The following is a 13,259-nucleotide window of genomic DNA, read 5'->3' on the forward strand; positions in this document are numbered from 1 at the left end:
GCGGGCAGACGCAAGGCACGCATGGGAGATTAGATGATCAATGCTGTGGCGAATCAGGCACCGTGCCATTTGCAGATAGCCTCACTCGCCGACTGCCCGTTTGGGCCTAGCCGCACACAAGTCAGGAACGCGAAGCCGGCGGCTGCAAGGTACACCAATGACAGGCCTCGCGCAAAATGAGATGGCATGGAGTGGCCGACATGATGGTGGTGAGGTCGTTGATCACGATTTAATTGCTCCCTTCGCGATGATGATGCTGGCGATGCTGGATTGTCGGCTCGTCGGCGGGAGGAGCGCAATGACTTCATTGTGTCTGAGGGCATCGCGATCGCTTGACTAAGGCCCTGAGTTACTCAGCTGTTTGAATCGGTCAGGTTCCGGCGCGGCCGTGATCCGCAACAGCCCCATCGCCAAGCCTCCTTCTCACGTTCCATGGGAATAGGAATGGAAGCGGAGATGAGCCATGTCGCGATGCTGGGGATGAAACTACATCCTTGAGATCTTGTTCTTCAGATTGTGAAAGTAATTGTTGAAGAAGACGAGACGAAAGATGTCAGTCACATGATCGGAGAGGCTCTGGGTTCTTTTCATGATATAGCTGGCGGGAGGATTTGGAATCCAACATCAGCTGATCCCGCAAATCTGCCATCTTCATTAGTGCCTCGCTGGCCGAAATGCCAATCCTCTTGTTGACAGGAGACGCCAACCTGGTGCGTCATGATAGGTCAGTGTATACCGAAAGATGCAAGGCGTGACACAGCCTCACCACAAGACGGTGGTGAACTCGAGCCAGACACCCGAAGATCTTTCGACGTCTCGACAAGCCAGACCAGAGGGCAATTTGTTCCTGTAAATCATTGGAAGATCATTCGAATGAAGAGGGTATGTATAAGGTCTCCATTCACACCTTCCGATCGCGGTGCCCGGTGCCGTGGACCACTTGATTGAGTAATGGTTCCCCAGTACCAGCTTCACGTGTCATCAAGCGTAACCTGGTGGCATTTTTACCCAGGCAGGGACCTCGTTGGAATTGACGCCATCCTCCGCCATCCTGTCGGCCACTACCCTCACGACTGCCGGCCACCCTGCTGCAAGTGGCCCACCGCCCTTCTTTGCTCCCATTACGGCGAATCTGCCGCTCGAGTGGGCAAGAAACCCGTTCATCAATCCCTGGGCAATCAGGGTTGCGACTACGCCTTCCACTTCTTTGCCTGTCACCTGCAAGTTCCCCCAGAATAAACCCTCACTGGGCTTCAAATTCCTTGGCTTCCCGCCTGGCGGTGGCATCAGTACAGAGGAGGCATCCGCAGCGCTGTTGGTCACAGCCATCATAAAGATGTTGTTCGTTTGCGACTGGCGCTTTGGCTGCTGCTGCGTCCGTGCCGGTATGAAGCCTTCGAGGCGCTTCTGAACATATGATGCGGCGACGTAAACGTCTGCTAGATTAAGAGTCGGTGCTGCACGAAGTTGGTGGTGGCGCTTCGTAGGTAAGGAGGAAGCAACGTCTGATGAAAGAGCGCCATACAATGGGGCGCAGGCGGAAGGTGAGAGTGAAGAGAAGGCCTTTTTGATACAGCCAGCGCTCATTGGCTGCTATTGCTTGCTGGAAAGCAAGAAAGTTCCCTTTGCGGATCGCTGCCATAATTGGGAGAAATACGGCAGCAAGCGTCGCTGCCTCGGGTCTGGCGAGCAGAAGTTCACTTGGGAACCGCCCGAGCATAATATTGGCCGGGATGAGGTAGGTGAGAATGAGTCTCCGGTGGCTCAGAAGAGTTGGTGGAGTTTGTAGGTAGGCCTCCTCGAGGCATAAAGACGCGCGCACAAAGTTGTCGCAGTCGAAGTTGAATCTTCCCAGGTAGTATAGGAACGTGACCCGTTGTGCAGCCGGATATAATTGAAGCGGTGGTCCGCTCGCAGACACGTTAAGCAGCAGCTGTGCTGCAAGGCGAGATTTGCCGCACTTCGAGGGGTAGATGTTAGTGATATGGCCGGTTCAGGGACACTTTGTGTGCGTGTGTTAACCCACAGTGAAGAGAAGTTTCAGGACAAGGTTGGCGAAAATGTAGACGCCGACTTTTTTGCCCCTCCGGTCTTGCAAACCTAGTACTCGATCTGTCCGTCAGGCAAGATGTGAAAATCTTCTGGATGATGTCGGCAGACTGCTCGACCATGGACTTGCTGTCTTCGCCCCCAGCGACAGACCTCCGCCCTTGCATCAACTCAGGACGCCGGTGAAGCGTCATTACGACTTTGGAGAGTGCCTCCGAAAGCGACATGCTGGTCTGAAACATGATGCTTCCATACTGTGGATGCGACAGCGCAGTCGCGCAAGATCTGTAAGTGGTCAGCTATGCCGGGGAAGCGGTGGGGAACAAGTATGAGGTACGCACGTTAACAAACCCGACAGCGACTCTTGAACGCTCATCAAGTCATCGAAATCCGCATCCCTCCAATATAGCAGATAGTCCTTGACGAAGGTGACGAAGCTGGGCCATGGTGATCCAGTGCCATCCGGTGGGTCGTCTATTTCAGGTAGGGACTTCTCAACCAGCTTCTCGAGTTGGCTGTTCACACCCAGGCCTTGCCTCAGCTCGTCTCGGAGCTGCAGATAGGCGTGGCTTGTTGCGCCGGGCTCGACCTGCAGCCAGGCGTCGAGGCTGTCACCGTCCAGAGCAACCACATGGTCCCTAATCGTGGATAGGAACTGCGTGGCCAAAGAAGGCATTGTCGCATGGGATTCGCTACTGACGATGCAGAACGAGGATTAGTCGAGACATGGTTCAATTGTGCAGGAAGAACAAGAGGTCTTGGATGGACCCCTGGTGCCTGTGCAGCCACTGACAGTGAGACAGATTGGGAAGGGCTTACTTAAGCAGAGCGGGTCCTTCTCAACATCCATCAATCCGTAGTACTTGCTTGCATTCACCATCGATTCGATCAGTACAGATCCCACAGGTGTTGGCTGTTAGTTGCTAGTCCTTCATATTCATGTGAACGTATCTCATGGGCGATTTTTGCATAGCTGTGGATACTGACATTGTGAATTCCAAAAGCATTGTATCAATCAAACTCACACCCCTGCTTCCGCTGAACTGCCTACGTCTAAGGCGCTCGCCAGCCCCGTTCCTCCAATAAGCCTATAAGCCTAGATCGGATGGTAGACTGAATGGGGTCCATGTGCTGATTGTTACGCTGTCAGTTTTCCTTCGAATAATAGACAATGGGAGCCCGTAATTGCCACCGCCTTCTCTACACTCTATTCACTACAGTCTAAGTGAATCCTAGGCTCCTGGTGGTCAATTTGGCTTGCTGTAAGCACAGGAAGGGGCCAATGGATGTTGAGACAAACGAGTTGTCGCGGTCTGGCACTACCACCAAGCGATATATCCGATATTACAAGTGATAATTCAGAAAGTTGGTTGCCCAAACTCTTCTGAAGTGAGGCTCCCGTGACCCGAGTAAAAGCTTTCGTGAGATTCACAGCCAGGTGCTCACCATTTGGTGGCCACTGTAGCAAAAGCATATGTGACGACCCAACCAAGGGCTGGCGGGTGGACATTAACAACACCTGTTTGAAATGATACATTCCTAGTATCCTAGCTTCGTTTTTCTTATACCCGTGGCCCCGCAATATCCTGTGGACTGCCTGGGCTGCTGCGCCCTTTACACGGACTCGATGCGTTGGACGACCACTGCGGTGGCTGCACCACCACCGTTGCAGATTGCTGCAACACCATACTCGCCAGGCTTGAGCTGGTGGAGTAAAGTCGTAAGGATCCTTGACCCGGAGCTGCCCAGCGCATGGCCCAAGGAGATGGCACCGCCCAGGGGGTTGACCTTGGCTCCCTGAAGTCCGAGAATCTAACGTCAAGTTAGCCCGAGGTTCGTTATAGGCGTTGTTGCACAAGTGTTGTCCGAAAAGAAAAACAACAACAACAACAAGAAGAAGAAGAAGAAGAAGCAGGCCCATTTTCCCTAACCCCAGAGTAGAGAGAAGAGGAAGGCCAGAGAGAAGGAAGGAGGGATTAAGGTTACCTTCTCGTTGGCCTTAATGACAGCTGCAAAGGCCTCGTTGAACTCCCAAATGGCCACCTGATCCTTCGTTATGCCAGCCCTCTCAAGAGCGATGGGAACAGCCTTGGCCGGGGCAATTGGGAAGTCAATCGGATCCGTCGCAGCATCGGCAGACCCGCATATTCTCGCCAGTACTCTCGAGACGGAACCGAACTCCTGTGCGATGGCCTTGCTGCCCAGTACCAACGCACTAGCACCGTCATTGAGGGTCGAGGAATTCGCAGCCGTGACTGTGCCTGTTCCATCTCTGACGAAGGCAGGCTTCAGGGTTGGGATCCTTTCCAGTTTGACATCCATGTAGCCTTCGTCTGTGTCGATGATGGTCTCGCCCTTCCTCCCCTTCACGGTCACCGGTGCAATCTCTTCGGCAAAAGCGTCGGCCTTCCAGGCTGCTTGCGCCCGTTCGTATGACTGGATGGCGTATTGATCCTGTGCCTCCCTGGTGAGCTCGTATTTCTTTGCTGTGTTCTCAGCACAATTGCCCATGTGTATTTGGTCGTAGACGTCTGTGAGGCCATCCTTGATCAGGCCGTCCTCCATCTTCACGTGGCCAAAGGCGGGCAGCGAGCTTGCCCGTGGCACGTAGTAGGGCACTTGTGACATATTTTCCATACCACCAGCAACCTGCGCCTCCGCAAGGCCGAGCTGGATGTTTTGCGCAGCGAAGACGACCGACTTCAGACCGGACGCGCAGACCTTGTTGATGGTGATGGCCTCGATGCTTGGCGGGAGACCTGCAAATACGGCTGCCTGTCTTGCCGGGCTCTGCCCAACTGAGGCTTGTAGCACATTGCCCATGTAGACGTCTGTGATCTTGGAAATTGGCACACCGGACTTGTCGATCGCGGACTTGATGGCCACTGCGCCGAGCTTTGGTGCTGGAACGGTGAGGAAGGAGCCATTGAACTACGAATGCTGGTCAACTCGAAGGTTTCGCAGTGATTAGAGACACGGGACTGGACAGACTTTAGCAGTTGGCGTCCTGGATGCGCTCAGGATGTATACGTCTCTTATTTCTTGTTGTAGAGCTGCCCTCGCCGAGAAAGCGCGTGCGGAAGCAGGTCGGCATGTGACAGCGCCGCTCCTGAGAGCCGGTGTTCGGACGCAGCGTAGAGGCATGGTGTTTAGTATAAATGCGTGGAAAGATGAGGCGACGCTGCAAAAACCCAACGATGCCCGGGGAATGAATTGGAGGAAAAGTTGTAAATAAAGAGTGCACCCAATACTTAAGTTCCCGGAAGCTGGGGGAGCAGGGGCGTGAGATCATCCTCGGCATGTGAGCCTCCTCCCACCGTGGGGAAACGGTTCTACGGGTATGCGCGGGGACCAAGCACACCACACCCCTTGAGCCTCCACTAGCCGCCGCCACCATTCCGAAGGGCCCTTGGATTGCCGGGAGAGATGTACATAATCATGGCCTCGTCCCAGTCATTTCCAGCAGCAGCAGTGACCGGGTCGCTCTGAGATTACTGATCTGTGTACCTTGAATCAGTCACCGGAGCAAGTGACTTGGTTTGGAGCAACAAAGAAACCGAGAGGATGAGGACGAACACTGCTTTGTCGGGTGCCAGAGGGAAGAGCGGAAGCAGCAACTGATTGATTGGCGCCCACCGACCGGACCAGCAGGTACCAAAGTACCTAAGCGTCTGCCCCCATTGACCCTGTCTCTCAGGGGTCGTGTCTCGCTCACCTGGGGTCGGCCTATCGATATCGATATCGATATCGATATCGGCAAGCACGGTGGGATCAGTCCCCAGCTCATCACACCTCATGCTGCAGAGCACCTATCCACCCACCCACTGACGACCACCTGAGGATTACCAACGCGAATTGACAGAACCTCAACACCCGTAACCACTCTCCTGCAACCTGCCACCCACCGCCAGTCCCAGAAGCCGCTGTTTTCTGCTAGAATGTCGACGGCAGCCAGGCGTCGTTTGATGCGTGACTTCAAGGTCGGTAGCAAAATGTCCACCCGCCACTCGCCACCCGCCTGTCGGCGAAGCATCACGATCACTGACGATACCGCCATCTACAGCGCATGCAAACCGATCCTCCAGCGGGCGTCTCAGCGTCTCCAGTGCCTGATAATGTCATGACATGGAACGCGGTCATCATCGGCCCGGCCGACACCCCTTTTGAGGACGGCACCTTTCGACTCGTCATGCACTTCGAGGAGCAGTATCCCAACAAGCCACCTTCGGTCAAATTCATCAGCCAGATGTTTCACCCCAACGTATACGCCACCGGGGAGCTGTGCCTCGATATCCTCCAAAATCGGTGGAGCCCGACGTACGATGTCGCAGCGGTGCTGACGAGCATTCAGAGGTGGGTCGAGTCAAGAAGTCCGGGGCACGGATGGCAACGAGCCCCCCAGACTCCGGTGCCGATCACAACTAACAGCCGGTTCCGCAGTCTTCTCAACGACCCGAATACCGGATCGCCAGCGAACGTCGAGGCGTCCAACCTGTACAAGGATAACCGCAAGGAATACACCAAGAGGGTCCGTGAAACGGTCGAGAAGAGCTGGGAGGAGTAAAGTGGCTGCGGAGAAGGGAAGACATACAATCAGACGGGGTCACCAACAGGTGTTAGGAACGTATGGGCACCATCTTGGCGTAGGCGTTTGAATTGCTGTCGCGGGCATTTGGAGCCGCGTTTTTCTCATCAATAAGGCGGGTTCGGCGCATTCCGGTTCTACAACTTCATACCAATGCGAGGGCGTTCGAGCAAGTGGTATCTTTGTCCTAGTAATCCTCAGCTCCTTTGTGAGCCGGATGATTCGACACAGGTTGGCCGCAGGGAAGGATGTATGCGCATCTCGTTTCCTTTGGTATGTAGGCATAAATTTGAATCATCACATTTCCCAAGTAGGGGTTCGCTCTTGAAGCAATTGGCGACAGCCGTGTTGGCCGTGGTTGGGCTACCCAGGTGTGCGTCTGGGTCTCAGTTGCTCCTCTTTGTCTTCCATGGCAACAGTCACGTTGGTGTGTGAGGTAACACTTAAGCCACAAAGTCACAATGCATATATTATATCCCTACGAAACAAATTACAGTCCTCCCACTAGACTACATCCTAACGGGACACATTGTCGCAACACACCTGTGCACCGAAAACCTCTGACGAGTCACGACTCGCCAGATACGCATACAACACAAAGCCATTTCCACGTGACAGCTGCTGGACATCTGCAGACCGACCAGCATCGAGCTATTTCCAAATTGTCTATACAGTTCAAAAGTCAGCACACAACAGGTGGCAGCAGCTTCCGACTGAGCTGCGAATGTAACCCCCGGTGAGTAAGGTATCACCTTTCTACCAGATCACCAACCGTGCAGACCCGTTCACACATTACACTCTGCCCAGGGGAATCTCAGACCGTCTTTCCCCTTCCAATTCCCTAAACCGTAATTTAGTAAATTGACTGACTCTGCCCGGAGCAGTCCCTGGATACCTCTAGGAATTGGCATGTTCTTATATATGCAAGTCTGGGCTCTACAGGGGGTGAAGAATGAGTATGGCGAAGTATTCAATATGATAGCTTGCTAAAGTATTCCCTTTAGGAGCGTGTATTTGCTTGTGTCGGATTCGGTTTTCACGCTTTAGATTCTTGTTAGCTACGTCCATTGTAGATTTAGTTCGTCTTTGCTAGCCGTAAACTCTCCTCGATTCTCTTCTATTGTAGGGCCGTGTCAATTATGCGGAGAGGTTGTTTATCTATACATTGGCTAAACTTTCTCTTCATACTCAACTCGGTGGGTACCTAGGTAGCATTCCCGGTAGACATATCTCTATCGTTCGCGTCTACCCTTCCAGCATGCTGGTGATCTTGACACGAATACCTGGGCTAGACATGTCTGTCACTCCGATGAAACAATCATGGAGGACCTCTACATCTCTTTCCCACACGGTCTCGTACAGCTCCATCTCAAAACGGGTCAGGAGGTGCGCGACAGTAAGGTAAAGCTCGGCGTGAGCGAGACTGGACACCCGTTGTTAGCAAGACGCATTTCTGGAGCGCATTTCTGGAGTAAAGCTGAGGCAACTTGGGTACGCGTGACCGGAACAAGCTAGGGGAAACGTACTTCAGGCCGAGGCAGGACCGCGACCCTCTCCCCCAGGCCATGAGGTATCGTGGCTTCAATTTGGGGTCTTCGATCCACCGCTCGGGGTTGAATTTGAAAGGTTCTGGGAAGACCTGCGGGTTGGTGTGGTGCAGATATAGGGATTGCATCACTGGTGTCTATTCACACAATTACCCATCATGGTCAGCATACTCTTAGAAATCCCCTCAATTTCTGGGACCAAAAAACATCGTTAGCTGCTTACGCCTGCTGGGATTATCCATTGTTTATATTGGAGGTTTTCCTCGGTCGCGATCCGTGGCATGCGGCTTGACGCCCCATGGCTCAACCGCAATCCTTCGTTGATCACGGCAGACTGTATATGAGGCACACTAGGTCAGCAAGTTACAGGATCCATCAAAAGAAACATTTCTCTCAAGCAAATGTCCCTGTGCGATCTATTCCAAGGCAACCCACAAAGTATGGCAATGCTTCGAGCTCTACCAGCGTAACAGGAGCGCCAGGAGTCGGCATCACAGTCTTCAGTTCCGCTCGCAGCTTCTGCAAGACATCTGGGTTGTGAAGAAGGTAGAAGATCAACACAGCCAAGTTTCTTGCAGTTGTCTCTGTGCCGGCGCCAAGAGCCAGACCGGCCTCGGCATTCAGCCTGGCCGGCGTCTTCTCGCTCGGTGGAAGGTCACTATCGACGATATCCTGGAAGATGGTCCTCTCGTTTGCTGACAGCTTCTCTTTAGCCCCGGCACCAGTGCTTGAGTTCCTCTCTCTCTCATCCACTGCGGACTGGATGATATCCATGGGGAACTGCAGCTTCTTGGTCAGGTGCGCAGTAGTCGGGCTGATCCAGCTGACCACTTCCGGAGAGAGGTTGTTGAGGAGCGAGTTCATGAACCAGGCGAACTGCCGTCCCATGGGCCGCATCAGGCCCACGGTGCGGAAAGCGTCCAGCCAGTCGGCGCCCCAGTCCTCGCGCCGCAGGTTGCCGATGTCAGCACCCAGCGCGTACGACGAGATGACGTCCATCGTCAGCGCAGCAGTCGCGTTCGTCAGGTTGACGACCTCGCCGCGCCGGTACGACAGCTCCAGCCGGCCCACGAGCCGCTCGATCTTCTCGACCACCATGCCCTCGAGGGCCTGAATCGCACGCTTGCTGAAGAACGGGTTGAGCGCGGCGCGGCGCACGCGGTGCTGGTCGTGGCTCATCGTCTGCAGCAGGGAGTCGCCCATCGTGCCGCTCTCGGTGGCGTGCATGTACCATGTGTCGCGGTCGCGCTTGCGCCGCCCACCAGCGTAGATGTCATCGAAGTAGTCCGGGTCATGGATGTGTATGTGGATCGGGTTGATGCGGACAATTGGGCCTGGACCGAATTAGTTACAAGGTCTGGACTCGTTCTCATGGACAAATTGTAAATGTCCGAAGCCAGATGGTACTGAAACGTACCATATTTCTCATGTAACTCCTTGATCTTCCACAAGTAACGATGCTGGTGAGGCCATAGATCATAGTATGCCTCGTACCAGAAAGTGGCAGCAGCAAGTTTGGGGCCGGGGAACTTGGCAAGTGGGTGCAACGTAATTCGATACACCCATACAAAGGCCCAGACGGTCAAGTAGATCGAGGTCAAGGCCCCTAGAACAAGGGGCAGGGAAAGATGCTCCCTGGAGGCCGAGAGATATGATTTTAGCGTGTCCATACTGCAATGCAATGGGTTGCCTTTGAGTTCTGTCAAGCCAAGAGGACTTGGGCGATGTTGAGCCCTATGCAGTCAGGTTGTGCTTTGATACTGAGGACTAAATATTTTCAATTGGAAATCGTCTACATAGGGGCCCTGATGGCGACCTTACGACAACCGTACGATTCTCGTAGCCTATCATACAACCATGGACCTGAACTTTTGATTTGCAACCTTTGAAATCCAGGCTCGAAGTCATTCCTCGACATGCAGGGCCTCGCCCGGCGCGGCTTTGTAGACCCCACTTGTGTGCTTCGAGAAAAGAGCAAATCGGGGATCTAGATCACCCTTATACGGAGATGTCCGCAGAAGTGTGCTAGGAGTTGCCCGGATGCACATCTCGGACCTTACTGCTTATGTGCATGCTTGTTCAAGAGTAGGCCCCTGTAACTAATTAGGTCTGTATCAAAAAGGAAACATCCGAGATCTCACGTCAGCTGAAGCTGCATGAAAGCTGCTTCCGAGAACGGTTTAGTGTTGCCTCACGCTTTCGTGGATGATTAGATGCATGCACATTAGATAGATGGAGGGTAAAAGAAGCTTTCGCTAGTCTATCGGCTGAGGACGTTCCAGGGGTGGCATCCCAGCCAGTACGTCGACAACGTGGGGGTTATGGTTTCTGGTGGGTACTTGCCGATACGCCTTGGGGATCACATCTGGGTTGCGAACTATCATTCGTCTCTATACGTTGTGTATTTTTGGTGCCGTATGAAATAGGGCACTCTTGGGAAGAAGACCTTGAAAGAGAGAGAAGCCATGGCAAAACCTCATGGCACAATCGTACAACATGGATGCTGTCTGATTTGACAGATCTCCAAGCACCAAAACTCGACACTTCACGGCAAAGGCATATTGTTTTCATGATGCGCAATTTGTATGATTATGACCATTACGAGAGTCTATGGACACCGCTAAAGGAAAATTTTTGACAGTGTCTGGTTGCTCGTTGATATTACCTAGGTAGGCAAATACCCATGTGTGCTTTGTGTTCAAGATTGCCATACTGGCCTGGATACGCAATAGATATGATACTCCCCCCCCCCCCCCCCGCGATGCACGAGTGTCCCTGCGGACGTGCCAAGGTGAAATTGTTTACGGCATTATCGCCAACCGGATGAGTAGACTCAATGGGAGCAGAGTCCTTAGAATTTACACACGCATGAAGCTCAAGCTTCTTGCGACGGTGTCTCCGCCTCCTTCTCCGTGTCCGCCGGCTTCTCCTTTCCCCTGATCTTTCGACGCTCGACGGTCAGCGCGCCGATGATACTGATGCAGCAAAGTGCCAGGGGCAGCTTCCACGAGTCCACAATTGCGCTGTTGAGTGCCTCGAGTACGGCAATCTTGTCGTCTCCCTCCAAGCCTCTGGTGAGCGAGGTAACGCCTTCTGTTAGAACGGAGCTCGCGTCGACACCGGGGACTCCCGTATTGCCCAAGTTCTTGGCCAGCTCGTTGGCAAAGAGCGTTTGGGCTACAGCGGTGAAGATAGCGCTGCAGCAGGTTAGTTTATTTACACGGTGGTTGCTCAGAGAGGTCAAGGGGAATTCTCACCCTGCAAATGTCTGCGTGAACATCACCATGCCGGAGCCTATTGGGATGTCCTCGAGAGGGAGCACATTTTGCGCAACCATGACTGGGGTTTGAGCACAGAGACCCATACCGAGGCCGTAGATAACCTGGTACCCGATCCATTCTCCAGTCGACGTACTGAGTGAGAACAGGGTGAATAGGCCGGCTCCGACGGCAGTGAAAATTGAGGAAAATATGAGGAATGGCCAGATGTATCCGATCACACCGATAAGGATGCCGCCGGCCAGTGACGAGATGGTATTCGCAATGACCAGCGGAAGGGTGTCGACTCCAGACTCGAACGGAGTTCGCTCGAGTGAGCCTTGGAACCAGCTGCGCGCAAATTATCAGTTTATATGGACTCGATCAACGTAGATGTCTTTTGAACTCACATGGGAATGTAGTAGAGTAGCAAAAACGAGGCGCCACTCGTGCAGAAACAAAAGAGCACAGCTCCTGCAACGCTCCGTTGTGCGAAAACTCGAGCCGGCAGCATACTCTTGTCCCCTTGCCAAAGCTCAAGGCCGATGAAAGCGATGCCAAGCAAGGCGAAGAGGACGAGCAGAGCAATGACACGCCCCGAGTTCCATGCATAGACGGTTCCTCCCCATTGCAGGGCGAGCAGGAGGCAGACAATGCTGGGAGCTAGTGCGAGCAGGCCGAGCAGATCAAATGTCTCGAGAAAGTCCTTCCAGGAGGTAAATTTGTCTGAGTGGCGCTTTGGGGTGCGGACGAAGAGCAGGAATATGGCGTAGCTAAAAGCACCAACCGGGAGGTTGAGGTAGAACTGGATACGGGCATCGAGTCAGCACAGAACATGACGGAGACATGCGCCTCGGGTTGGTGACATTACTTACATTCCACCGCCAAGTGACATGCTCGGTGAATGCGCCGCCAATGAGCGGACCTGTGGCGTACCCAATCCCCATGGTCCCTCCTATAAGGCCCATAAACAGGGGTTGCTTGGTAGGGTGGGCGATATAAGGCACCAGCGAGAAGGTGCCGACCAGTAAGCCAGAGCAGCCAATGCCAGCCAAGGCACGGCCAACGATGAGTGCGGGCGAATTAGGAGCAGCACCACACAAGGCAGAACCGACGAGGAAGAACAACATGGCAACGCTGTAGTTGTACTTGATGGGGTAGCGGGTGTACAGTCGGCCATAGAGAAGCTGCGTGATGGCGGTCGTCATGAAGTAAACACTGCTGTACCAGCCCACATCCTTGAGAGAGTCGAACTCATCAGTGATGACGGGCACAGCTGTTGCAAGGACGGTGCTGTCCTTTCAGTGGAGAAGAAGACACAAGAGTCAGAACACTGCAGGAACATTGATCGCTACACACGAGTGACCATCGAGATAGGTAGGGTCTTACCAGGGTGATGACATAGATGATGAGACAGAGGGCCAGAGCGATCAGGGCAAAGCTGGCAGAGCCGGGGTACACGATCTCTGGAGTTCCGTCTTGGGCGCCGTCTTGGGCTCCTGTGGCAGTGTCGTCCACGGAGCCTGGGGTGGGTGTGGCGCCACCCGAGGGTTTGTTCTCATTACCTTCGAGACTGCAAGTCGCACCTCCATCCAAGGCCCCCTTCTCGTCAACGGTTGCCATGATGAATGTGTGCAATGGCGTCTAGGGGCGGTCGAAACGACTTGGTGGAGGAGGGGAGTCAGGTGACCACTACCAAACAACGAAACTAAATGCCAATTGTGTTGATGAAGGTGCAGGAACCAAGAGCAAGCAAGCAAGAACGCAGCGAGGTGGAATTGAAAGCACCGGGGTCCTTGGCATTCGCAGGATCACTGGACA

The 13,259-nt window shown here is 53.7% G+C and overlaps 5 protein-coding genes across 5 annotated transcripts; 1 reads left to right on the plus strand and 4 right to left on the minus strand.

Moving 5' to 3' along the window:
- Nucleotides 1-981: 981 nt before the first annotated feature.
- Nucleotides 982-2,725, minus strand: INS49_000998 (uncharacterized protein; the record flags this gene model as incomplete). Its single annotated transcript, XM_043161831.1, has 4 exons — nt 982-1,436; nt 1,504-1,938; nt 2,108-2,334; nt 2,391-2,725. 4 exons carry the CDS (start codon nt 2,723-2,725, stop codon nt 982-984), a joined length of 1,452 nt encoding a protein of 483 aa, XP_043030337.1.
- Nucleotides 2,726-3,663: 938 nt separating this feature from the next.
- On the minus strand, nt 3,664-5,193 carry INS49_000999 (uncharacterized protein; the record flags this gene model as incomplete). Its single annotated transcript, XM_043161832.1, has 3 exons — nt 3,664-3,861; nt 4,036-4,980; nt 5,149-5,193. 3 exons carry the CDS (start codon nt 5,191-5,193, stop codon nt 3,664-3,666), a joined length of 1,188 nt encoding a protein of 395 aa, XP_043030338.1.
- A 794-nt stretch (nt 5,194-5,987) lies between these two features.
- INS49_001000 (uncharacterized protein) lies at nt 5,988-6,613 on the plus strand (the record flags this gene model as incomplete). The annotated part of the gene is made up of 3 exons (XM_043161833.1): nt 5,988-6,029; nt 6,113-6,402; nt 6,490-6,613. The coding sequence occupies 3 exons, from the start codon at nt 5,988-5,990 to the stop codon at nt 6,611-6,613; spliced, it is 456 nt and encodes a 151-aa protein (XP_043030339.1).
- Nucleotides 6,614-7,879: 1,266 nt separating this feature from the next.
- On the minus strand, nt 7,880-9,851 carry INS49_001001 (uncharacterized protein; the record flags this gene model as incomplete). The annotated part of the gene is made up of 5 exons (XM_043161834.1): nt 7,880-8,057; nt 8,161-8,318; nt 8,405-8,515; nt 8,617-9,515; nt 9,599-9,851. The coding sequence occupies 5 exons, from the start codon at nt 9,849-9,851 to the stop codon at nt 7,880-7,882; spliced, it is 1,599 nt and encodes a 532-aa protein (XP_043030340.1).
- Nucleotides 9,852-11,056: 1,205 nt separating this feature from the next.
- On the minus strand, nt 11,057-13,061 carry INS49_001002 (uncharacterized protein; the record flags this gene model as incomplete). The annotated part of the gene is made up of 5 exons (XM_043161835.1): nt 11,057-11,378; nt 11,439-11,789; nt 11,849-12,243; nt 12,314-12,736; nt 12,828-13,061. The coding sequence occupies 5 exons, from the start codon at nt 13,059-13,061 to the stop codon at nt 11,057-11,059; spliced, it is 1,725 nt and encodes a 574-aa protein (XP_043030341.1).
- Between the last annotated feature and the right edge of the window lie 198 nt (nt 13,062-13,259).

This window comes from Diaporthe citri (assembly GCF_014595645.1).
Source record: "Diaporthe citri strain NFHF-8-4 chromosome Unknown scaffold_1, whole genome shotgun sequence".
NCBI lineage: Eukaryota > Fungi > Ascomycota > Sordariomycetes > Diaporthales > Diaporthaceae > Diaporthe > Diaporthe citri.